This window comes from Salmo salar, unplaced genomic scaffold, assembly GCF_965601325.2.
Source record: "Salmo salar unplaced genomic scaffold, fSalSal1 ptg000432l, whole genome shotgun sequence".
NCBI lineage: Eukaryota > Metazoa > Chordata > Actinopteri > Salmoniformes > Salmonidae > Salmo > Salmo salar.
This window is the reverse complement of record NW_027675387.1, coordinates 3477278-3501439: the sequence shown is the minus strand read 5'-3', so window position 1 is coordinate 3501439 and position 24162 is coordinate 3477278. Positions and strand designations below refer to the sequence as shown.

The window sequence follows — 24162 nt, the reverse complement described above, 5'->3', positions numbered from 1 at the left end:
AACAAGGATATCCCTGCCGGCCAAACCCTCCCCTAACCCGGACGACGCTGGGCCAATTGTGCGTCGCCCCATGGGCCTCCCGGTCGCGGCCGGCTGCAACAGAGCTTGGACTCGAACCCAGAATCTCTAATGGCACAGCTTAGGCCACTTGCTCACCATTTTTGCTCCAGGCAGATATACTACATCCATAACTAGCGGTTTCTGCATTAGCAGGGAGGTGTTTCTGCAATCAAATTGTGTGCGCATCGCCCTTGTCGCAATTTTAGCAAACACAGAAAGGTGCCTATATTTGAGAACAAAAGTCGCCTGGCACACTGCTTAGGAGTTCAACACCTTTTACTTATTTCTAGTTACTACTAATGTGAAAACAAGACTAAATATGACTATTGTTGCTCACTTGACTGTCTTAAGACAATTGTCAAGTCATTTTAACATTCATTACAGACGTCAATTGTTGTACAGTATCATGGCTACGCTGTTGGCATCACCTTTTTCAGTGGATTTCTGCTGTTGTGAGCCTTTAACTATCTGTCTGACTTGTTCACACAGGAGAGAGACGTGACTATCATGGATCCTCTGGGGAGCCTCAACATCATGATGCTGACGAGTCAGAGAAGAGTCTGTCCAGATTCTATCACCTCAAGAAACACCAGCAGAGACCCACAGGGAAGAAATCTATCTGCTGCTCTGACTGTGGAAAACATTGCAAATCTTCATCAGAACTTAAAATACACCAGCGAACACACACAGGAGAGAAATCTCACCACTGTTTTGATTGTGGGAAGAGTTACTCAAGTTTAAAAGCACTAAAAGTACACCTGAGAATTCACACTGGAGAGAAACCGTACAGCTGTACTCAATGTGGGAAGAGTTTTACTCAGTCAAGCAACCTGTTATCACACCAGAGAACACACACAGGAGAGAAACCTTATAGCTGTGATCAATGTGGGAAGACTTATATTTCATCTTGCCATCTGAGTAGACACCAGCGAGTACACACAGGAGAGAAACCTTATAGCTGTAATCAATGTGGGAAGAGTTTTACTCGGCCAGACAGCCTGATAATACACCAGAGAACACACACAGGAGAGAAACCTTATAGCTGTGATCAATGTGGGAAGACTTATATTTCATCTTGCCATCTGACTAAACACCAGCGAGTACACACAGGAGAGAAACCTTATAGCTGTAATCAATGTGGGAAGAGTTTTACTCGGCCAGACAGCCTGATATTACACCAGAAAACACACACAGGAGAGAAACAATATAGCTGTGATCAATGTGGGAAGAGTTTTGCTGCATCTGGCTCTCTGACTCTACACCAGAAAACACACACAGGAGAGAAATCTTTCCACTGTTCAGATTGTGGAAAAATATTCTCAACTTCACAGAATATGAAGAAGCACCAGAAAACACACACAGGAGAGAAACCTTATAGCTGTAATCAATGTGGGAAGAGTTTTACTCGGTCAGACGGCCTGATATTACACCAGAGAACACACACAGGAGAGAAACCTTATAGCTGTAACCAATGTGGGAATAGTTTTTCTACATCTAGCTATCTCACTATACACCAGAGAACACACACAGGAGAGAAACCTTTTAGCTGTAACCAATGTGGGAATAGTTTTTCTACATCTAGCTATCTCACTAAACACCAGAGAACTCATACAGGAGAAAAACCATATAGCTGTACTCAATGTGGGAAGAGTTTTTCTACGTCTAGCTATCTCACTATACACCAGAGAACACACACAGGAGAGAAACCATATAGCTGTACTCAATGTGGGAAGAGTTTTTCTACGTCTAGCTATCTCACTATACACCAGAGAACACACACAGGAGAGAAACAATATAGCTGTAGTCAATGTGGGACAAGATTTTCTTGGCTAACCAGCCTAGTATCACATCAGAGAACACACACAGGAGAGAAATCTCCTAGCTGTGATCAATGTGGGAAGAGATACTCTGATAACAGATCTCTGATTAAACATCAGAAAATACATGAAGGAGTTGTTTCATGATATCAATGAAATAATGTCACAATGTAGAATGTTTTAACATTGTAGAAGGAGTATTTTAATGATGTCACAATGTAGAACCAAAAAGAGCTGTGTTACACTTACCATGTTGGTGACGCACTTGAATCAAAATGCAACACTTCAAAATGTAGCTAGCTGCTTTCTACAAATTGTCCTCTAACCAGGGATGTACACATTATTCCCAGATTCCGTGTGCTTTTTGAGCTGTTCGTTTTAACAGGACGTGCAACTTCATCTCCCTCCTGTCACACAAATGATTTTAACATGATATCGATGAGTTATGACAAATAAGTGTTGTGTTCCTTTGTTTAGCGACCCCTACATTTAAATGCATCACTCCAAAATGTAGCTGACTGTCTTCTGCAGGTTGTCCTCTAATCAGTGAGGTAAAATATATCTCCCATTTCCATGTGTTTTGTTTAGTTGTTAGTTTCAACATCACGTACAACCTGATTTCCCCCTAATTTCCCCCTATTTTATAAGGAGTAACATGATTATTGTGGCAGATGTTTGTGTATATAGCACATTTTATGTTTTCAATATATCCCAAACTGTTTCTGCATATTGGTTATTGATTTGGACACGTTAAAACTGTGTTTTGACATTGGGGATATCCCATCTAGCAACATGTCATTGAAAAGACATTGAAAATATGACTATGCAACCAAATATTTCATATTTACATTTCATGATCAGATTTAGTAATCGATTTATTGATGATATTTATTCATGCAACCAACTGACAATTTTTGGTACAATTATATTGACATTGTTGCCCTGCTTTTAAAATATCAGGGTTCATTCTCAGATGTGCCAACCCAAATGTACTAGAGCATGACATTGGGGACTGGGCCCCGATCCAACAACATGCCTATCTAGTGAACCCTGAAAAGGGAGAGAAGCTCTGCAGTGAGGTGGAAAGTTACTATGGATATTGCAGGAGTTTCCTCTTGAAATCAGACATGTCTGTGGTGAGGACAACTTGGTTGCTGATTGTCTCAAGGTGGGCAGTCAAAAAGTTTTGTGTTTAGACAGTGCGTTGCCATGGATCACAATGTATTTTGACTGCACGTTTTTCCGTATTGGAGATGAGTTTTGTTTGGGCTCGTTCCAAGGGGACGAGAGTTCTAGAAGCTAGTGAGTTTTAGGAAGACGAGAGTTCTAGAAGCTAGTGGGATTTAGGAAGACGAGAGTTCTAGAAGCTAGTGGGATTTAGGAAGACGAGTGTTCTAGAAGCTAGTGAGTTTTAGGATTCTATAGAAAGAAAAAGGAGAAACAAATAATACTATTGTATATTATTATTTAGAAATACGTGTTTTTTTTCTTGTTTTTAATTGTTGACATCCAGTAGACACCATGTTTATATTGTAGAAGGTGAAGCATTGTAGTTGATTATAATGTGAAATGGAAGTTGTTTTCTGTTGGTGGTGAGCAAACTTGTCCAAAAGAAATATAGGATATATTTGTTGTCATAAGGTGTTACAGGCTTTGGTTTTTCCATTTATGTTTTGAGGTTGGACGTTAGCACGTCTAGCCCGTTAGCCCGTCTAGCCCGTTAGCTCGTTAGCACGTCTAGCTCGTTAGCCCGTCTAGCTCGTTAGCCCGTCTAGCCCGTTAGCACGTCTAGCTCGTTAGCCCGTCTAGCTCGTTAGCACGTCTAGCTCGTTAGCACGTCTAGCCCGTTAGCCCGTCTAGCTCGTTAGCCCGTCTAGCTCGTTAGCACGTAGGACGCACTGATTGGTGTCACCTCGTTAGTCAGTATGTGTTACACCTGTGCTGGCTTGTCCATCTCGTTAGTGGGAAGGTGTTTCACCTGAGCTGGTCCAGGTTCTATTTAAGAGTGTCTGGCCCAGTGCTCCAGTTGTCTTGATACATGTGGAGAGTCAACACCTTTAGTTGCGCCACCATTTTGGTTTGCTTCCTGTCTTTAAGTTTGGTGTGGGTTTTTCTTTTGTTTTCCTCTTCTTGGGCAGATTTAGTGGGTCTCATGGTGGGTGTCTTTTAGGTCCCAGTTGTTGTTACTAGTCAACTTTCAGTGGACACAGAGAGCAAAACTGCAACTTTGTTATAATACTTTTATTGCATCAAATGGTTGTTTTATGCAACAGAATAGAGGGTTTTTATAACTATTGTGTCTGTGTTCTACTGAGGATGGGCCTCTGGGAGAAAACACTGACAGGAGATTTACAATGTCTTTTGGGTGATAAAACCTAAAGAGACCGCATTCCAGAACATGAGTTAATGTTTCTGTTCTATATGGTACCAGGGAGAGATGACCCCAGGGCCAGACCCTGGTCTCTACACAAAGAGTACTGTTTTTACAGCAGATACTGTCTGCTGAGAATTAGAAGCATCTTTCATACAAATCTTAAGCTTGTGACCCATTCTATTCATCGGTTGTTTGTCATGTAGGTTGAAAGGGGTGTATCTTGGCTTTAAAATACCTTTGTACTTTTGTATCGTGGTTCTCAACGAGTCATCTGGGGGTGATTCGTCGACCAGCCATCATTATCGTAGAGCACTCAATTGATTCACCCTATATTTGCGTGTTGTATTGACCTGCTCCCTTATTAATAAGTTAATAAAGATTTAGTTTAAGTATAACTCTGACTTGTGTGATAAGTTTGTCTCATTTGATGTTAAAGAAATTAATCACCACATTTGGGGATGTGAATCTTCACTTGGTGACCGCTCCTGGTGACCTGGGTAAATGGTGCACCAGGGATCCCTCTAACTTGGGATCTCAGGGAGACCACACTTCAGGAACGGAGCAGATGGTCCCACCTTTGATCTGAGAGGCAGTGAGCTGAGTGGATACCACATCTCGAACGTAGTTAAAAAAAAAAAAAGAGGTGAGCGAAGTAAAGTGGAGTTTTTAGAAAAGCCTCGTAGGCTCTGAGTGTGTATTCCTGTGTGGAGGTGTAAACAGGGCCCAGTCAGGAGGCTCTGAGTGTGTATTCCTGTGTGGAGGTGTAAACAGGGCCCAGTCAGGAGGCTCTGAGTGTGTATTCCTGTGTGGAGGTGTAAACAGGGCCCAGTCAGGAGGCTCTGAGTGTGTATTCCTGTGTGGAGGTGTAAACAGGGCCCAGTCAGTAGGCTCTGAGTGTGTATTCCTGTGTGGAGGTGTAAACAGGGCCCAGTCAGTAGGCTCTGAGTGTGTGTTCCTGTGTGGAGGTGTAAACAGGGCCCAGTCAGGAGGCTCTGAGTGTGTATTCCTGTGTGGAGGTGTAAACAGGGCCCAGTCAGTAGGCTCTGAGTGTGTATTCCTGTGTGGAGGTGTAAACAGGGCCCAGTCAGTAGGCTCTGAGTGTGTGTTCCTGTGTGGAGGTGTAAACAGGGCCCAGTCAGGAGGCTCTGAGTGTGTATTCCTGGGTGGAGGTGTAAACAGGGCCCAGTCAGGAGGGGGGGGGGGGGGGGGGGGCGCCGCCTTGGAGGTGTAAAGCCCAGCCAGCCATCTGTGAACTGAATGAAAACTAGAATCTGTGTTTACTAGTTAAGACCATTTATGATATAGTATAAGCTAGTAAGGTGCACCTGTAATTATTTTAAACATATACTTGATTTAAACCTGTAATAGTTAGTTAACGTTAGCTAGTTCATTATCACAAAAGTGAGAACTGCTCTAGATTGGAAACTTACGTTAATGAGAGTAAAGCCATGTTGGCTTTATGGAAACTTGTTTTAAACCTGTACTTATTCTAAACCTGTAATTATTTTAAACCTGTACCCCATTTTACAAGTAATGAAAAATGTATGAGTTGCATTATCCTAGGAACTAACCATGAGATAGAAATGTGAAAATATTCCTGCAGGTTAAAATATTGTTGAAAAACAACTAATTGATTAGTTATGTTTGAGAATAGCATTGTGTGACAGGCTGACTTGAAAGATTATACTCAACATTTTGCTGCGTGGCAATACTGTGTTTGGATTCTGAAGGGCATTTATACAAATGAGGTAGTCTAGACACTGTATTAATACCATTATGCATTTGAATCCCATCTACAGCTACCATCAAGATATTAATTTCCCTCCACAAGGGGGCGGACATGTAACGTTTCCCAAATGGGATAGTATTGTACATGTAACGTTTCCAAAATGGGTTAGTATTGTACATGTAACGTTTCCTAAATGGGATAGTATTGTACATGTAATGTTTCCAAAATGGGATAGTATTGTACATGTAACGTTTCCAAAATGGGATAGTATTGTACATGTAACGTTTCCAAAATGGGATAGTATTGTCCATGTCACGTTATGCCCCCTTGTGAGTTAATAGTATTGCATGCTGTAGCAGGCTATATAAAGAGGAAGACCTCCATTGACGATTCAGTTCGTTGTAACATCTCATCTGGACAGGTCACCGTCCTTAGTTAGTTAATGAACTAGCTAACGTTAGCTTCGTTATCACAAAAGTGAAAACTGCTCTAGATTGGAAACTTACATTAATGAGTGTAAAGCCGTGTTGGCAGTATGGAAACGATATACAATATATGGGAATGAATAAAGTTGAGGAAATAATCCAAACCTAGTTGTGCCTAGTTAGGACATAACGTTAGCTAGCTAGCTAACGGTACTGTACTGTAGCTCATACAACGCCGACGGTCAAACCCTGCTTTCTAATATTTACGTTCATTAACTATCGTAACGTTATGGAAGATATTCACAGAAAACCATCATTGTCATTCATTATTAGTATGTTATATTATTATAATACATTATTTCGAGACATATTCAGAGCCAAACATCAACCCAACGTAACCTTTTTAACTGTTGTCGCATCCAAACTTGTCACCATCGTTTTCAGTTGTAATTGCGAAGTTCCCGGAAGAAGTCCAGCAACAACGGAGGTTCCTCGATGAACCCACCTTCTAACAAGTTCTTTGAAGAACCTTTTGGGGCTGTTTTTCATTGACCAAGAACCCTACGGTTCTTAGGGGATCTGAGAACAACTCCAGTTGAACCCTTCATTTTTAGAGTGTAGTCGGCTCTATTTACTCTCAGATTCAAACATGATGATTAGTATCAACGATCAAGTCAGCTGCTGCTGCTCCAATACAGTATGAGGTGAGACGGTGAACTGATGTTGAACTGGGCAGTCAGCTGCTGCTGCTCCAATACAGTATGAGGTGAGACGGTGAACTGATGTTGAACTGGGCAGTCAGCTGCTGCTGCTCCAATACAGTATGAGGTGAGACTGTGAACTGATGTTGAACCGGGCAGTCAGCTGCTGCTGCTCCAATACAGTATGAGGTGAGACGGTGAACTGATGTTGAACCGGGCAGTCAGCTGCTGCTGCTCCAATACAGTATGAGGTGAGACGGTGAACTGATGTTGAACCGGGCAGTCAGCTGCTCCAATACAGTATGAGGTGAGACGGTGAACTGATGTTGAACTGGGCAGTCAGCTGCTGCTGCTCCAATACAGTATGAGGTGAGACGGTGAACTGATGTTGAACCGGGCAGTCAGCTGCTGCTGCTCCAATACAGTATGAGGTGAGACGGTGAACTGATGTTGAACCGGGCAGTCAGCTGCTGCTGCTCCAATACAGTATGAGGTGAGACGGTGAACTGATGTTGAACTGGGCAGTCAGCTGCTGCTGCTCCAATACAGTATGAGGTGAGACGGTGAACTGATGTTGAACTGGGCAGTCAGCTGCTGCTGCTCCAATACAGTATGAGGTGAGACGGTGAACTGATGTTGAACTGGGCAGTCAGCTGCTGCTGCTCCAATACAGTATGAGGTGAGACGGTGAACTGATGTTGAACCGGGCAGTCAGCTGCTGCTGCTCCAATACAGTATGAGGTGAGACGGTGAATATGTACATGTAGGTAGAGTTATTAAAGTGACTATGCATAGATGATAACAGAGAGTGGGGGGGGGGGGGCTTCCTCTGACACCGCCTGGTAAAGAGGTCTTGGATGGCAGGGAGCTTGGCCCCAGTGATGTACTGGGCTGTACGCACTACCCTCTGTAGTGCCTTGCGGTCGGAGGCAGAGCAGTTGCCATACCAGGCAGAGATGCAACCAGTCAGGATGCTCTCGATGGTGCAGCTGTAGAAGCTTTTGAGGATCTGAGGACCCATGCTAAATCTTTTCAGTCTCTTGAGGAGGAATAGGTTTTGTCGTGCCCTCTTCACGATTATCTTGGTGTGCTTGGACCATGATAGTTTGTTAGTGATGTGGACACCAAGGAACTTGAAGCTCTCAACCTGCTCCACTACAGCCCCGTCGATGAGAATGGGGGCGTGCGCGGTCGTCCTTTTCCTGTAGTCCACAATCATCTCCTTTGTCTTGATCACGTTGAGGGAGAGGTTGTTGTCCTGGCACCACCCGGCCAGGTCTCTGACCTCCTCCCTATAGGCTGTCTCATCGTTGTTGGTGATCAGGCCTACCACTGTTGTGGCATCGGCAAACTTAATAATGGTGTTGGAGTCGTGCCTGGTCGTGCAGTCATGAGTGAACAGGGACTACAGGAGGGGGCTGAGCACGCACCCCTGAGGGGCCCCTGTGTTGAAGATCAGCATGGCGGATGTGTTGTTACCTACCCTTAAAAACATGAGCTGGCGCACACCCAGAAAAATAGTTTGCGAGGAGGTCCTGACTAACGGCGAATAAACTATCAAAATAAAGAGAATCCCACACTCCATATATAAACTCCCAGTAATTTATTGGGTATTTACCAACGTTTCAGCATCACTGTGTCTTCTTCAGGGTGATGTCATCAATACTTGAACCAGGTTATGTAGACAAACAGTGCAATTAGTGCAACCAATGACAATAGAGAGGGGTGTGTCATAATGATTAAGTTAATTCAGATGAATTAGTGAAACTGTTAAAAAAGAGTATATGTCATATTAAATATTTGACTCTATTGTTATCATATAGAAACATCATAGAATATTGTACATCATATTAAATATTTGACTCTATTGTTATCATATAGAAACATCATGGAATATTGTACATCATATTAAATATATTACTCTATTGTTATCATATAGAAACATGATGGAATATTGTACATCATATTAAATATATTACTCTATTGTTATCATATAGAAACATCATGGAATATTGTACATCATATTAAATATATTACTGTATTGTTATCATATAGAAACATCATGGAATATTATACATCATATTAAATATATTACTCTATTGTTATATAGAAACATCATGGAATATTATACATCATATTAAATATATTAGGCTATTGTTATCAGATAGAAACATGATGGAATATTGTACATCATATTAAATATATTAGGCTATTGTTATCAGATAGAAACATGATGGAATATTGTACATCATATTAAATATATTACTCTATTGTTATCATATAGAAACATCATGGAATATTGTACATCATATTAAATATATTAGGCTATTGTTATCAGATAGAAACATGATGGAATATATTAAATATATTACTCTATTGTTATCATATAGAAACATCATGGAATATTGTACATCATATTAAATATATTACTCTATTGTTATCATATAGAAACATCATGGAATATTGTACATTATATGACCATCAACATACATTATTGTTTCATTCAATTTCACATAATAAGGATATTTAATATTTTCAAGTTCAGAAGTCAGAACCCATCACCTGCTATGTAAAATAGACAGAAGAATGCACAATGGTCAATGCTATCTGGGATCCTTGGGACATCCCTACCCTAAACCCTAACCTTAACCTCTACCTTAACCATTTAAAATGTCAACTTCAACGGGCTATGGACGTCCCAAGGATGTATCTCTACCTGAAAATACATGATCTAAGTGATTGATAGTTGGTATTCAGCAGTCATAAAGCCTTATTTACTTTAACGAACTACTAAAATTGTGATTTTGTCAGACAGCATAGACAGCAGCTCTACACTTTATTGACTGACTGATCCATTCATCCTTCCATCCCTCCTCAGCCTTCCTCTCCTCTGAAGACCCAGTGAGGGTGGAGCTCAGTCAGAGTGCTGTTGAGGGACTGGTTAGGAAGAACACTTCTACAGCCAGAGAGGTGAGAGGTCACACATGGTTTAGATGGTAAATATTTATGTCCCCTTAGCGGTTCATCACATCAGCAAAAGGGAATATGTTCCATCATCTATATTTATTTACATTAGTGCAAATTGTCCACTGATATCGGTGTAATTTCTCACCCCTTTTGGCTGTATGAAAGTGAATTTCCCCTCAGGCATACATACATGTTTTTTGTTATTACCCGAGCCACCTGAGCCACTGCCTGTTCACCCTGCTATCATTCAGAAGGCGATATCAGTACAGATGCATCAAAGCTGGGACCGAAAGACTGAAAAACAGCTTCTATCTCAAGGCCATCAGACTGTTAAATAGCACAGAGAGGCTGCAGCCTACATATAGACTTGACATCATTGGCCACTTTAATAAATGGAACACTAGTCACTTTAATTATGTCCCTTTAATAATGTTTACATATCTTCCATTTCTCATCTCTATGTATAAACTGTATCTCAGTCTATGCTGCTCTGACATTGTTTATCCATATATTTATATATTCCTAATTCCATTCCTTTACTTAGATTTGTGTGTATTAGGTATTTGTTGTGGACAAGCATTTCGCTACACCCGCAATAACATCTGCTGAACACCTGTATGTGACCAACAACATTTGATTTATGAAGGTCATTTGTGTAAAATGTACTTTTCCCCTCATTCACCCCATCTCTTTACATTGCTTATGCATATTCAATGGCCGGACTGCATCCAGACTATGTCAAAAGCCCATCCTGGTAGATCTGAACCTAATGCAGCTTGGAGTGATCAGAAGTCACATTTAGGTGCCAGGTGTAACTGAGGCCCTAGATGCTCCATATCCATTACTTTGAGTGTTTATATAATATGACTAAATGTGTTTCTTTCTGTGTTGCAGGGGCAGTCAAGAAATGGAACAGCAAGGCCACAGAACATGACATAAGCAGAGCTGTGGGAGACCACCTCAAGCCCCTGGTAGAGCCGGGGGTGGTGTTTACCACTCCACCACGCCTTCAGCAGGCTGGAAAAGAGTGATTGATACGGTTTTTCATACTAAGGTGGACCAATAGTTTGTTGATTGGTCAGTCATTGGGTAAATTTGTTTTACAATGTGTTCAAATCAAATCAAGCTTTATTTATACAGCACATGTCAGACATGGATGCAACACAATGGCTTCACAGGAAAAAACTATGAAAATAAACATTTAGTACACAAATATGAGGATAAAAAACAGAAGACTAACAACTGAAAGACTAATGAGCATTGTAAGGAAATGCCATTGATTAAAATATCAACAATATGATGCAACATCCAACCCAAAATATAACTTGTTTTTTAGGAGGGGCTCTGAAAGACACTATGGGGGTGTCCACTGAAAGTTGACTAGTAACAACAACTGGGACCTAAAAGACACCCACCATGAGACCCACTAAATCTGCCCAAGAAGAGGAAAACAAAAGAAAATCCCACACCAAACTTAAAGACAGGAAGCAAACCAAAAAGGTGGAGCAACTAAAGGTGTTGACTCTCCACATGTATCAAGACAACTGGAGCACTGGGCCAGACACTCTTAAATAGAACCTGGACCAGCTCAGGTGAAACACCTTCCCACTAACGAGATGGACAAGCCAGCACAGGTGTAACACATACTGACTAACGAGGTGACACCAATCAGTGCGTCCTACGTGCTAACGAGCTAGACGGGCTAACGAGCTAGACGAGCTAACGAGCTAGACGTGCTAAAGTCCAACCTCAAAACATAAATGGAAAAACCAAAGCCTGTAACACCTTCCCCTTTAAGACAACAAATATATCCTATATTTTTGTTGGAAAAGTTTGCTCACCACCAACAGAAAACAACTTCCATTTCACATTATAATCAACTACAATGCTTCACCTTCACCAATATAAACATGGTGTCTACTGGCTGTCAACAATTAAAAACAAGAAAAAAAACTTATTTCTAAATAATAATATACAATAGGATTATTTGTTTCTCCTTTTTCTTTCTATAGAATCCTAAAACTCACTAGCTTCTAGAACACTCATCTTCCTAAAACTCACTAGATTCTAGAACTCTCGTCTTCCTAAATCCCACTAGCTTCTAGAACTCTCCTCTTCCTAAAACTCACTAGCTTCTAGAACTCTCCTCTTCCTAAAACTCACTAGCTTCTAGAACTCTCCTCTTCCTAAAACTCACTAGCTTCTAGAACTCTCGTCTTCCTAAAACTCACTAGCTTCTAGAACTCTCGTCTTCCTAAAACTCACTAGCTTCTAGAACACTCGTCTTCCTAAATCCCACTAGATTCTAGAACTCTCGTCTTCCTAAAACTCACTAGCTTCTAGAACTCTTGTCCCCTTGGAACGAGCCCAAACAAAATGTATCTCCAATACGGAAAAACGTGCAGTCAAAATAAATAAAGATCCATAGCAACGCACTAGCTAAACACAAATCTAATATCCATTTGGGGGGAAATCAGGTTGAATCTGCTCCTGAAACTAACACAACAAAAAAAAAAACACTTGGAAATGGAGATATCTTTCACCTCACTGGTTAGAGGACAACCTGCAGAAGACAGTCAGCTACATTTTGAAGTGATGCAGTTAAATTTAGGGGTCGGTAAACAAAGGAACACAACACTTATGTCATAACTCATCGATATCATGTTGAAATCAATTGTACGACAGGAGGGAGATGAGGTTGCATGTCCTGTTAAAACGAACAGCTCAAAAACCACACAGAATCTGGGAATAATGTGTACATCACTGGTTAGAGGACAATTTGTAGAAAACAGCCAGATACATTTTGATTCCAGTGGGTCACCAACATGGTAAGTGTAACACAACTCTTTTTTTGTTAGTCACTTTTTATTAAATCTCATAAATAGTAACTCTTCCATTTCAGAGCCTGGATTTCCCCCCTGAGGCTAATATCCATATCATGTTGAAATCAATAGAACAGGGGACAAACGTTTAGGGTTCTACATTGTGACATTATTAAAATACTCCTTCTACAATGTTAAACATTCTACATTGTGAGATTTCATTGATATCATGAAACAACTCCTTCATGTATTTTCTGATGTTTGATCAGATGTCTTATCGGAGAATCTCTTGTCACACTGATCACAGCTATGATTTCTCTCCTGTGTGTGTTCTCTGGTGTAGAGTCAGAGAGCCAGATGTAGTAAAACTCTTCCCACATTGATCACAGCTATAAGGTTTCTCTCCTGTGTGTGTTCTCTGGTGTAATATCAGGTTGTCTGACCGAGTAAAACTCTTCCCACATTGATTACAGCTATAAGGTTTCTCTCCTGTGTGTATTCGCTGGTGTCTAGTCAGATGGCAAGACGAAATATAAGTCTTCCCACATTGATCACAGCTATAAGGTTTCTCTCCTGTGTGTGTTCTCTGGTGTACAGTCAGATAACTAGATGAAATAAAACTTTTCACACATTGATTACAACTAAAAGATTTCTCTCCTGTGTGTATCCTCTGGTGTGATAACAGGTTGCTTGACTGAGTAAAACTCTTCCCACATTCAGTACAGCTGTACGGTTTCTCTCCTGTATGTGTTCTCTGGTGTATAGTCAGATAGCTAAATGTAGTAAAACTCTTCCCACATTGATCACAGCTGTAAGGTTTCTCTCCAGTGTGAATTCTCAGGTGTACTTTTAGTGCTTTTAATCTTAAGTAACTCTTCCCACAATCAAAACAGTGGTGAGATTTCTCTCCTGTGTGTGTTCGCTGGTGTATTTTAAGTTCTGATGAAGATTTGCAATGTTTTCCACAATCAGAGCACCAGATAGATTTCTTCCCTGTCGGTCTCTGCTGGTGTTTCTTGAGGTGATAGAATCTGGACAGACTCTTCTCTGACTCGTTAGCATCATGATGTTGAGACTCCCCAGAGGATCCATGATAGTCACGTCTCTCTCCTGTGTGAACAAGTCAGACAGATAGTTAAAGGCTCACAACAGCAGAACTCCACTGAAAAAGGTGATGCCAACAGCGTAGCCATGATACTGTACAACAATTGACATCTGTAATGAATGTTAAAATTACTTGACAATTGTCTTAAGACAGTCAAGTGAGCAACAATAGTCATATTTAGTCTTGTTTTCACATTAGTAGTAACTAGAAATAAGTAAAAGGTGTTGAACTCCTAAGCAGTGTGCCAGGCGACTTTTGTTCTCAAATATAGGCACCTTTCTGTGTTTGCTAAAATTGCGACAAGGGCGATGTGCACACAATTTGATTGCAGAAACACCTCCCTGCTAATGCAGAAACCGCTAGTTATGGATGTAGTATATCTGCCTGGAGAAAAAATGGTGAGCAAGTGGCCTAAGCTGTGCCATTAGAGATTCTGTGTTCGAGTCCAAGCTCTGTTGCAGCCGGCCACGACCGGGAGGCCCATGGGGTGACGCACAATTGGCCCACCGTCGTCCGGGTTAGGGGAGGGTTTGGCCGGCAGGGATATCCTTGTCTCATCGCGCACTAGCAACTCATGTGGCGGGCCGGGCGCAGTGCACACTGACCAGGTCGCCAGGTGTACGGTGTTTCCTCCGACACATTGGTGCTGCTGGCTTCCGGGTTGGATGGGCATTGTGTCAAGAAGCAGCGCGGCTAGGTTGGGTTGTGTTTCGGAGGACGCATGGCTCTCGACCTTCGCCTCTCCAGAGTCCGTATGGGAGTTGCAGCGATGAGACAAGACTGTAAGTACCAATTTGGGAGAAAAAAGGGGTGAAAAAAATATATCTATTTAAAAAATGGTGAGCAAAGATTAGTTTTCACAATGTATTCTGAATATTACAGCACTAGATCAGGAGTGCTACTCAAGGAAACTCACATTAAGCTCTGTGTCTATTCACTACTTCACCACCGTGGGGAAAACTCAGGGGAGTTCTCATAGGCTGACAGCAAATAAAGCCTCCGTTTCCAGGTTGATTATGATTATTATTATTATCATTTGACACTACTTTGGATTATAATTGTAAGGCTCGTTTGAATGTCCTGATTTAATATAATGTTTGTGTTATTGTCGAAAATGTACTACTTTATATTTAAAAACGACTTCAACCAGTAAAATGCTCATTGGCTAGTTTTCCATCAGCCTGACATCAGCCTGACAATGAGGTTTTGTCCACTAAGTGTATGCCAAAATGGTCTATAATCTCACCTAACAATAACATAGACCTACTGTAGGACCCATAACTTCACCTAACAACAACATAGACCTAGGACTATAAATCATTTAATATTTTAGGTGAAACAAGGAGACTAAAATGTCTTTGTCATGACAATTCATAACCTGATCACCAGATAATTTTGTGAATAATCCCACTAGGCTACTCTGTAATGTGTTGTCATTCTAAATGTCCTGAATAAAGGAAAATAGCTCTGTGTGTTGTACAATAGCCTATCCATCAAGGAACAGTTCTCTACACATTATGAGCTAAGTATCTCCGTTTCCAAACGGACTAACGAGACCCTACTGTAAATCAAGTAGACAATAACACATTATAAATATCGATTTGTTTGGGATGTTGGATCCAACGTGGAGCACGGCATAACTGTCTTTACCGGTGTAATGAATGAAGAACTACGTTTGACTGGCATGCAGAAAATGATTTCCTGGATCAGCTGATGATAGTTGAACATGTGACTGTAACTAAACAGCTACAGTATTAAGTATTATGTGTAATTATTGAAGAACCGCATTAATGACAGTATCCATTTGGGAGTTGTCAATAAAGTTAAGGTGACTCTCGGTTAGAACCATTGGATTTAGTAAACTGAAATGATTTAGGATTTCTGTGCCCATGAAAACTGTTTTCCCAGCGTAACATAAGGAGACACTAAATGTTACGTAGTTAGAGAGCATTTCGGAGATCTGAATATACAAAACAACTGTCCGACAGCAAGATCCAGTATTTAAGTTAAAGTTCATCATATGACAAGCATAACGTTATGACTATAACTACTGTTCCCTGAAGGAGGGAAACTAGGTACAACATACTATTAAATCCACACGTTATGACTATAACTACTGTTCCCTGAAGGAGGGAAACTAGGTACAACATACTATTAAATCCACTGGCTTACTGGTGTTCTTCCATGCCGTCCATGGGAGGGGTGCGTCACTTGAGTGGGTTGAGTCACTGACGTTGTCTTCCTGTCTGGGTTGGCGCCCCCCCTTGGGCTGTGCCGTGGCGGAGATCTTTGTGGGCTATACTCGGCCTTGTCCCGGGATGGTATGTTGGTGGTTGGAGATATCCCTCCAGTGGTGTGGAGGCTGCGCTTTGGCAAAGTGGGTGGGGTAATATCCTACCTGTTTGGCCCTGTCCGGGGGTTTCATCAGATGGGGCCACAGTGTCTCCTGACCCCTCCTGTCTCAGCCTCCAGTATTTATGCTGCAGTAGTTTATGTGTCGGGGGGCTAGGGTCAGTCTGTCACATCTGGAGTATTTCTCTTGTCTTTTCCGGTGTCCTGTGTGAATTTAAATATGCTCTCTCTAATTCTCAGAGGACCTGAGCCCTAGGACCATGCCTCAGGACTACCTGGCTTGATGACTCCTTGCTGTCCCCAGTTCACCTGGCCGTGCTGCTGCTCCAGTTCAAACTATTCTGCCTGCAGCTATGGAACCCTGACCTGTTCACCGGAGGTGCTACCTGTCAAAGACCTGTTGTTTTCAACACTCTAGAGAGCAGGAGCGGTAGAGATACTCTCAAAGATCGGCTATGAAAAAGCCAACTGACACTTACTCTTGTGTTACTGACTTGTTGCACCCTCGACAACTACTATGATTATTATTATTTGACCATGCTGGTCATTTATGAACATTTGAACATCTTGGCCATGTGCTGTTATAATCTCCACCCGGCACAGCCAGAAGAGGACTGGCCACCCCTCATAGCCTGGTTCCTCTCTAGGTTTCTTCCTAGGTTTTGGCCTTTCTCTGGAGTTTTTGCTAGCCACCGTGCTTCTACACCTGCATTGCTTGCTGTTTGAGGTTTTAGGCTGGGTTTCTGTACAGCACTTTGTGATATCAGCTGATGTAAGAAATACATTTGATTTGATTTGTGACTATAATTACTGTTCCCTGAAGGAGGGAAACTAGGTACAACATACTATTAAATCCACACCTCGCTGGAAGCCCCGCATTCCACAGGTGATGAGCGTGAGACTCGGATATATTCCTTAACCTGTTAGGGCTAGGGGGCAGTATTGACACGGCTGGATAAAAAACATACCCGATTTAATCTGGTTACCACTCCTACCCAGTAACTAGAATATGCATATACTTATTACATATGGATAGAAAACACCCTAAATTTTCTAAAACTGTTTGAATGGTGTCTGTGAGTATAACAGAACTCAAATGGCAGGTCAAAACCTGAGAGATTCCTTTACAGGAAGTGGCCTGTCTGACCATTTCTTGAACTTCTTTTCCATCTCTATCATTTACTAAGGATCTCTGCTCTAACGTGACACTTCCCACGTCGTCCATAGGCGCTCAGAGCCCGGGAAAAAACAGAATGTCGTCATTCCAGCCCCAGGCTGAAACACATTATCGCCTTTCTCAAGTGGCCGATCAAGGGACACTGGGCTTATGCGCGTGACCCGACCGCCCCCGCCTTTGGGATTTTTTCCTCTGTTTGCCGAAAAGGAGATTCCCTGTCGGAATATTATCGCTTTTCTACGAGAAAAATGGCGTAAAAATTGATTTTAAACAGCGGTTGACATGCTTCGAAGTACGGTAATGGAATATTTAGAATTTTATTGTCACGAATTGCGCCATGCGCGCGACACTTCTTTACTATTTCGGATAGTGTCTGGAACGCACGAACAAAACGCCGCTATTCGGATATAACGATGGATTATTTTGGACCAAACCAACATTTGTTATTGAAGTAGCAGTCCTGGGTGTGCATTCTGACGAAGACAACAAAAGGTAATCAAACTTTTATAATAGTAAATATGATTATGGTGAGTGCTAAACTTGCCGGGTGTCTAAATAGCGAGCCCGTGATGCCTGGGCTATGTACTTAGAATATTGCAAAATGTGCTTTCACCAAAAAGCTATTTTAAAATCGGACATTTCGCGTGCATAGAGGAGGTCTGTATCTATAATTATTAAAATAATTGTTATGCTTTTTGTGAACGTTTATCGTGAGTAATTTAGTAAAATGTTAGCGAATTCCCCGGAAGTTTGCGGGGGGTATGCTAGTTCTGAACGTCACATGCTAATGTAAAAAGCTGGTTTTTGATATAAATATGAACTTGATTGAACAAAACATGCATGTATTGTATAACATAATGTCCTAGGGTTGTCATCTGATGACGATCATCAAAGGTGAGTGCTGCATTTAGCTGTCTTCTGGGTTTTGGTGACATTATATGCTGGCTTGAAAAATGGGTGTCTGATTATTTCTGGCTTGGTACTCTGCTGACATAATCTAATGTTTTGCTTTCGTTGTAAAGCCTTTTTGAAATCGGACAGTGTGGTTAGATTAACGAGAGTCTTGTCTTTAAATAGCTGTAAAATAGTCATTTGTTTGAGAAATTGAAGTAATAGGATTTTTAAGGTTTTGAAAATCGCGCCACAGGCTGCCAGTGGCTGTTACGTAGCGTCCCACCTAGCCCATAGAGGTTAAATGATTTAATCCTTAAATGTAATACCTCACTTCACCGACCCAGGAAGTGGAGGAGCCAAACAGGTGTTGTAACTCGTTCATAACTGGCACGCAGATCGGTAGAAATGGTAAGATAAATTGGCACTTCAAACGGAAATGGAAAAAGTTTGCCTATTTTACCGGAAACTTCAGGAGCATAACGTCAGAATTAACGAAGGCCAGCAGCAGGTGGGGAATTGGTTATTTTCTTCTGGTTATATTGACCTCTGGCTTCCTCAAGTAATTTGTTTGTGTTAATTATTTAATCAAATGCTTGAAGCATCAGTTCAATTCAAGTTCTGCACATACAGTTGATTTTATTAAACACATGGGGTGTGTCTATATGAACAAATACACGTCATAAAATTTCAACCAATCAATTGGTAGAAAGAATACAGTAGGTTGTATCTCTCTAGGTCATGCCAGTAGGTTACAGTAGGTTGTATCTCTCTAGGTCATGCCAGTAGGTTACAGTAGGTTGTAACTCTCTAGGTCATGCCAGTAGGCTACAGTAGGTTGTATCTCTCTAGGTCATGCCAGTAGGTTACAGTAGGTTGAACCTCTCTAGGTCATGCCAGTAGGTTACAGTAGGTTGTATCTCTCTAGGTCATGCCAGTAGGTTACAGTAGGTTGTAACTCTCTAGGTCATGCCAGTAGGTTACAGTAGGTTGAACCTCTCTAGGTCATGCCAGTAGGTTACAGTAGGTTGTATCTCTCTAGGTCATGCCAGTAGGTTACAGTAGGTTGTATCTCTCTAGGTCATGCCAGTAGGTTACAGTAGGTTGTACCTCTCTAGGTCATGCCAGTAGGTTACAGTAGGTTGTACCTCTCTAGGTCATGCCAGTAGGTTACAGTAGGTTGTACCTCTCTAGATCATGCCAGTAGGTTACAGTAGGTTGTACCTCTCTAGATCATGCCAGTAGGTTACAGTAGGTTGTAACTGTCTAGGTCATGCCAGTAGGTTGTATCTCTCTAGGTCATGCCAGTAGGTTGTATCTCTCTAGGTCATGCCAGTAGGTTACAGTAGGTTGTAACTCTCTAGGTCATGCCAATAGGCTACAGTAGGTTGTATCTCTGTAGGTCATGCCAGTAGGTTGTATCTCTCTAGGTCATGTCAGTAGGTTGTATCTCTCTAGGTCATGCCAGTAGGTTACAGTAGGTTGTATCTCTCTAGATCATGCCAGTAGGCTACAGTAGGTTGTATCTCTCTAGGTCATGCCAGTAGGCTACAGTAGGTTGTATCTCTCTAGGTCATGCCAGTAGGCTACAGTAAGTTGTAACTCTCTAGGTCATGCCAGTAGGTTACAGTAGGTTGTAACTCTCTAGGTCATGCCAGTAGGTTACAGTAGGTTGTAACTCTCTAGGTCATGCCAGTAGGTTGTATCTCTCTAGGTCATGCCAGTAGGTTACAGTAGGTTGTATCTCTGTAGGTCATGCCAGTAGGCTACAGTAGGTTGTATCTCTCTAGGTCATGCCAGTAGGCTACAGTAGGTTGTATCTCTCTAGGTCATGCCAGTAGGTTACAGTAGGTTGTATCTCTCTAGGTCATGCCAGTAGGTTGTATCTCTCTAGGTCATGCCAGTAGGATACAGTAGGTTGTAACTCTCTAGGTCATGCCAGTAGGTTACAGTAGGTTGTATCTCTCTAGGTCATGCCAGTAGGTTACAGTAGGTTGTAACTCTCTAGGTCATGCCAGTAGGTTGTATCTCTCTAGGTCATGCCAGTAGGTTACAGTAGGTTGTAACTCTCTAGGTCATGCCAGTAGGTTACAGTAGGTTGTATCTCTCTAGGTCATGCCAGTAGGTTGTAACTCTCTAGGTCATGCCAGTAGGCTCCAGTAGGTTGTATCTCTCTAGGTCATGCCAGTAGGTTACAGTAGGTTGTATCTCTCTAGGTCATGCCAGTAGGTTGTATCTCTCTAGGTCATGCCAGTAGGTTACAGTAGGTTGTATCTCTCTAGGTCATGCCAGTAGGTTACAGTAGGTTGTATCTCTCTAGGTCATGCCAGTAGGTTACAGTAGGTTGTACCTCTCTAGGTCATGCCAGTAGGTTGTAACTCTCTAGGTCATGCCAGTAGGCTCCAGTAGGTTGGGTCTCTCTAGGTCATGCCAGTAGGCTACAGTATGTTGTAACTCTCTAGGTCATGCCAGTAGGTTACAGTAGGTTGTACCTCTCTAGGTCATGCCAGTAGGCTACAGTAGGTTGTATCCAAGTGGAAACAATTATCAACCCAATGTGGAAAGTGTTGAATTTGGTAAACAACAAAATGAATGGCTTATTTGCTACGTGAGGTTTACTTGATCTAACAGAAGTTTCGTAATGATTAAGTTGTTACGTGGACACGTGACATACCGACAACTTTGATAAAAACACTATAGGAGTTCTCCAGATCTCTATGCATATTCATGCTAGTAGCTTAGCATCTCTCTCCATTGAATACAAGCGGTTGACGACAACAACCCTCATAGAATATAAACAATAGATTACAATAATAAGATGTATCCACCAATCCAAAGACAGGATAGGTGGGAGATAGACAACCCACAGTGCAGCTTTGTGGACAACGACTCCCCTTGTCAGGACGGAGAGACATCTTGTCAGTATATCCATAATGTTTGGTGTAGCCAACCCAACTCTCACATGGCTCTATTGGGGGTCACGGTGTGTAGTAAAACATCACTACATTAAAAACACTACATGCCGTGGCCCCCCAGTCTGCGGTCAGCAGATAGACCCTCCTCAAATATATATGTTAAGTCACTTTTTGGAAACGGAACGGAGAAAACAAGGGGTAGCTTGTCTCTACGTCGTCTGATTCTAGACATATCAGTCATCATCCCAGGGCCCTCCGTTGAAGAGGTATTGACGAGCCAACTCCGAATATCCAAAGTTAAAAACTAATTGAAGGCGGTACTTACTGGTGTTAATCAGATCTCCTATCTCCTCCTCTTCATCTTCATCTTTCAATGTGACAGTAATCTCTCCTTCCTTCTTCACTCCAAAAACTGCATCTTCCTCCTCCTTCACTCTTAACACGTCTTCCTCTTCTTTCTCTGTAACGTCTTTCTCTTCTTCTTTCACGGTAACAGCCTCACCCTCTACTTGGTTTTGTATTGTAACAGCCTCCTCTTCCTCCTCCTCTTTGACGAGAGCTTCTTTCTCCGTCCAGCAGACCTCATCTTCTTTAGCAGGAGGAGAGTAGCTTAGTGAACGCATGGTCGGAGATGTTAGCTAGCTAGGCTAATGCTAACTTAACCAGCCCGCTAGCTGACTAATAACAACAACACCGTAAATATGAAATTAAATCGGATAACTAACTAGACGACAGAAGTGGGTTTAAAACACAGTGGCTAATATACACTAAAGCATCTAAAGAGCTTTATTGTTCGGCTATTTTGTCTAGCAAGCTACCGTGGTGTCTGACTAACTGTTGTTGCTGTTGAAAGAAGCGTTCCGTCCACTACATTATACGTCACACCAACAGCATTACCTTAAATTCCCACACCGCCATCTGCTGACTGGAGTGGGTAACGCAGTTGAGTAAAATGATTATTTTATTGTCAGACAAAAAGTTAAAGTGTAGGAAGCATGAGTTTTTACTCGCCAGTGTAACAACACAGTGTGGTTAAAGACTTAGTAGCCTAGTTGTAGTCACGATATGGTTACCTATAAGTACAAACAGTTATGTTTTTGCATTATTACAAATTGATTAACTTATTTCGGGAAATCTTCTAAACTACCCACAATGCACTATTTCCCAACGTCATATGTATTATCAACTCTATGCTACCGAGTTTGTATGCCAGTGTAACGGTGTAATGAAGTTACATTTAAAAAAAAATGTATTTAACCTTTATTTAAACAGGCAAGCCAGCTAAGGACAAATTCTTATTTACAATGACGGCCAAACCCCTGCCAAACCCTAACCCATGTTTCCTGAAGCACCTCCCACAAATTGGATTGGATTGATGGGCACTTCTTACGTATCATACGGTCAAGCTGCCCCCACAACAGCTCAATAGGGTTGAGATCCGGTGACTGTGCTGACCACTCCATTATAGACAGAATACCAGCTGAATGCTTCTTCCCTAAATGGAGCTGTGCTTTGGGTCATTGTCCTGGTGTAGGAGGAAGTTGGCTCCAATTAAGCGCCGTCCACAGGGTATGGCATGGCTTTGCAAAATGGAGTGATAGCCTTCCTTCTTCAAGATCCCTTTTACCCTGTATAAATCTCCCACTTTACCACCACCAAAGCACCCCAGACCATCACATTGCCTCCACCATGCTTGACAGAAGGCGTCAAGCACTCCTCCAGCATCTTTTCATTTTTTCTGGAACTCACGAATGTTCTTGTTTGTGATCCGAACACCTCAAACTTAGATTCGTCTGTCCATAACACTTTTTTCCAATCTTCCTCTGCCCAATGTCTGTGTTAGTTTGCCCATCTTAATCTTTTCTTTTTTTAAACGGTCTTTACTGTTGACGTTTAGACTGGTGTTTTGCAGGTACTATTTGATAAAGCTTCCAGTTGAAAACTTGTAAGGCGTCTGTTTCTCAAATTAGACACTAATGTACTTGTCCTCTTGCTCAGTTGTGCACTGGGGCCTCCTATTCTGGTTAGAGCCAGTTTGCACTGTTCTGTGAAGGGAGTAGTACACAACATTGTACGAGATCTTCAGTTTCTTGGCAATTTCTCACATGGAATAGCCTTCATTTCTCAGAAAAAATAATAGACTAATGATTTTCAGAAGAAAGTTATTTGTTTCTGGCCATTTTGAGCCTGTAATCGAACCCACAAATGCTGATGCTCCAGATACTCAACTAGCTTAAATAAGGACAGTTTTATTGCTTCTTTAATCAGCACAACAGTTTTCAGCTGTGCTAACATAATTGCAAAAGGGTTTTCTAATGATCAATTAGCCTTTTAAAATGATAAACTTGGATTAGCTAACACAACGTGCCATTGGAACACAGGAGTGATGGTTGCTGATAATGGGCCTCTGTTCGCCTATGTAGATATTCCATAAACAATCAGCTGTTTCCAGCTACAATAGTCATTTACAACATTAACAATGTCTACACTGTATTTCTGATCAATTTGATGTTATTTTAATGGACAAAAAAAGTGTTTTTCTTTCAAAAACAAGAACATTTCTAAGTGACTCCAACCTTTTGTTACACCATGTAGGAGCAGTATAGACCTAGTCTGTTCATTATATACATCTACATGATGTATTGTTACACCCTGTAGGAGCAGTATAGACCTAGTCCGTTCATTATATATATCTACATGATGTATTGTTACACCATGTAGGAGCAGTATAGACCTAGTCTGTTCATTATATACATCTACATGATGTATTGTTACACCATGTAGGAGCAGTATAGACCTAGTCTGTTCATTATATACATCTACATGA

The 24162-nt window shown here is 41.6% G+C and overlaps 2 protein-coding genes across 2 annotated transcripts; one reads left to right on the top strand and one right to left on the bottom strand.

The window, feature by feature from the left end:
• Positions 1-545: 545 nt before the first annotated feature.
• Positions 546-4646, top strand: LOC145876034 (uncharacterized; the record flags this gene model as incomplete). Its single annotated transcript, XM_082971806.1, has 1 exon — positions 546-4646. A coding segment is annotated over one exon (1479 nt), but the record flags the coding sequence as incomplete, so codon positions are not given.
• Positions 4647-11183: 6537 nt separating this feature from the next.
• On the bottom strand, positions 11184-22174 carry LOC145876089 (uncharacterized). Its single transcript, XM_082971877.1, has 2 exons — positions 21661-22174; positions 11184-14005 (listed from the first exon to the last, which is right to left on the bottom strand). Exons 1-2 carry the CDS (start codon positions 21956-21958, stop codon positions 13203-13205), a joined length of 1101 nt encoding a protein of 366 aa, XP_082828003.1. The 5' UTR covers positions 21959-22174; the 3' UTR covers positions 11184-13202.
• Positions 22175-24162: the final 1988 nt, after the last annotated feature.

Excerpts from the sequence above, each read along its gene's own strand:
- LOC145876089 (XM_082971877.1), bottom strand. The coding sequence starts at position 21,958 with ATGCGTTCACTAAGCTACTCTCCTCCTGCTAAAGAAGATGAGGTCTGC. Across the intron at positions 14,006-21,660 it reads AGGAGATCTGATTAACACCA|GAGAGAGACGTGACTATCAT; the intron begins GTAAGTACCGCC and ends TTGTTCACACAG.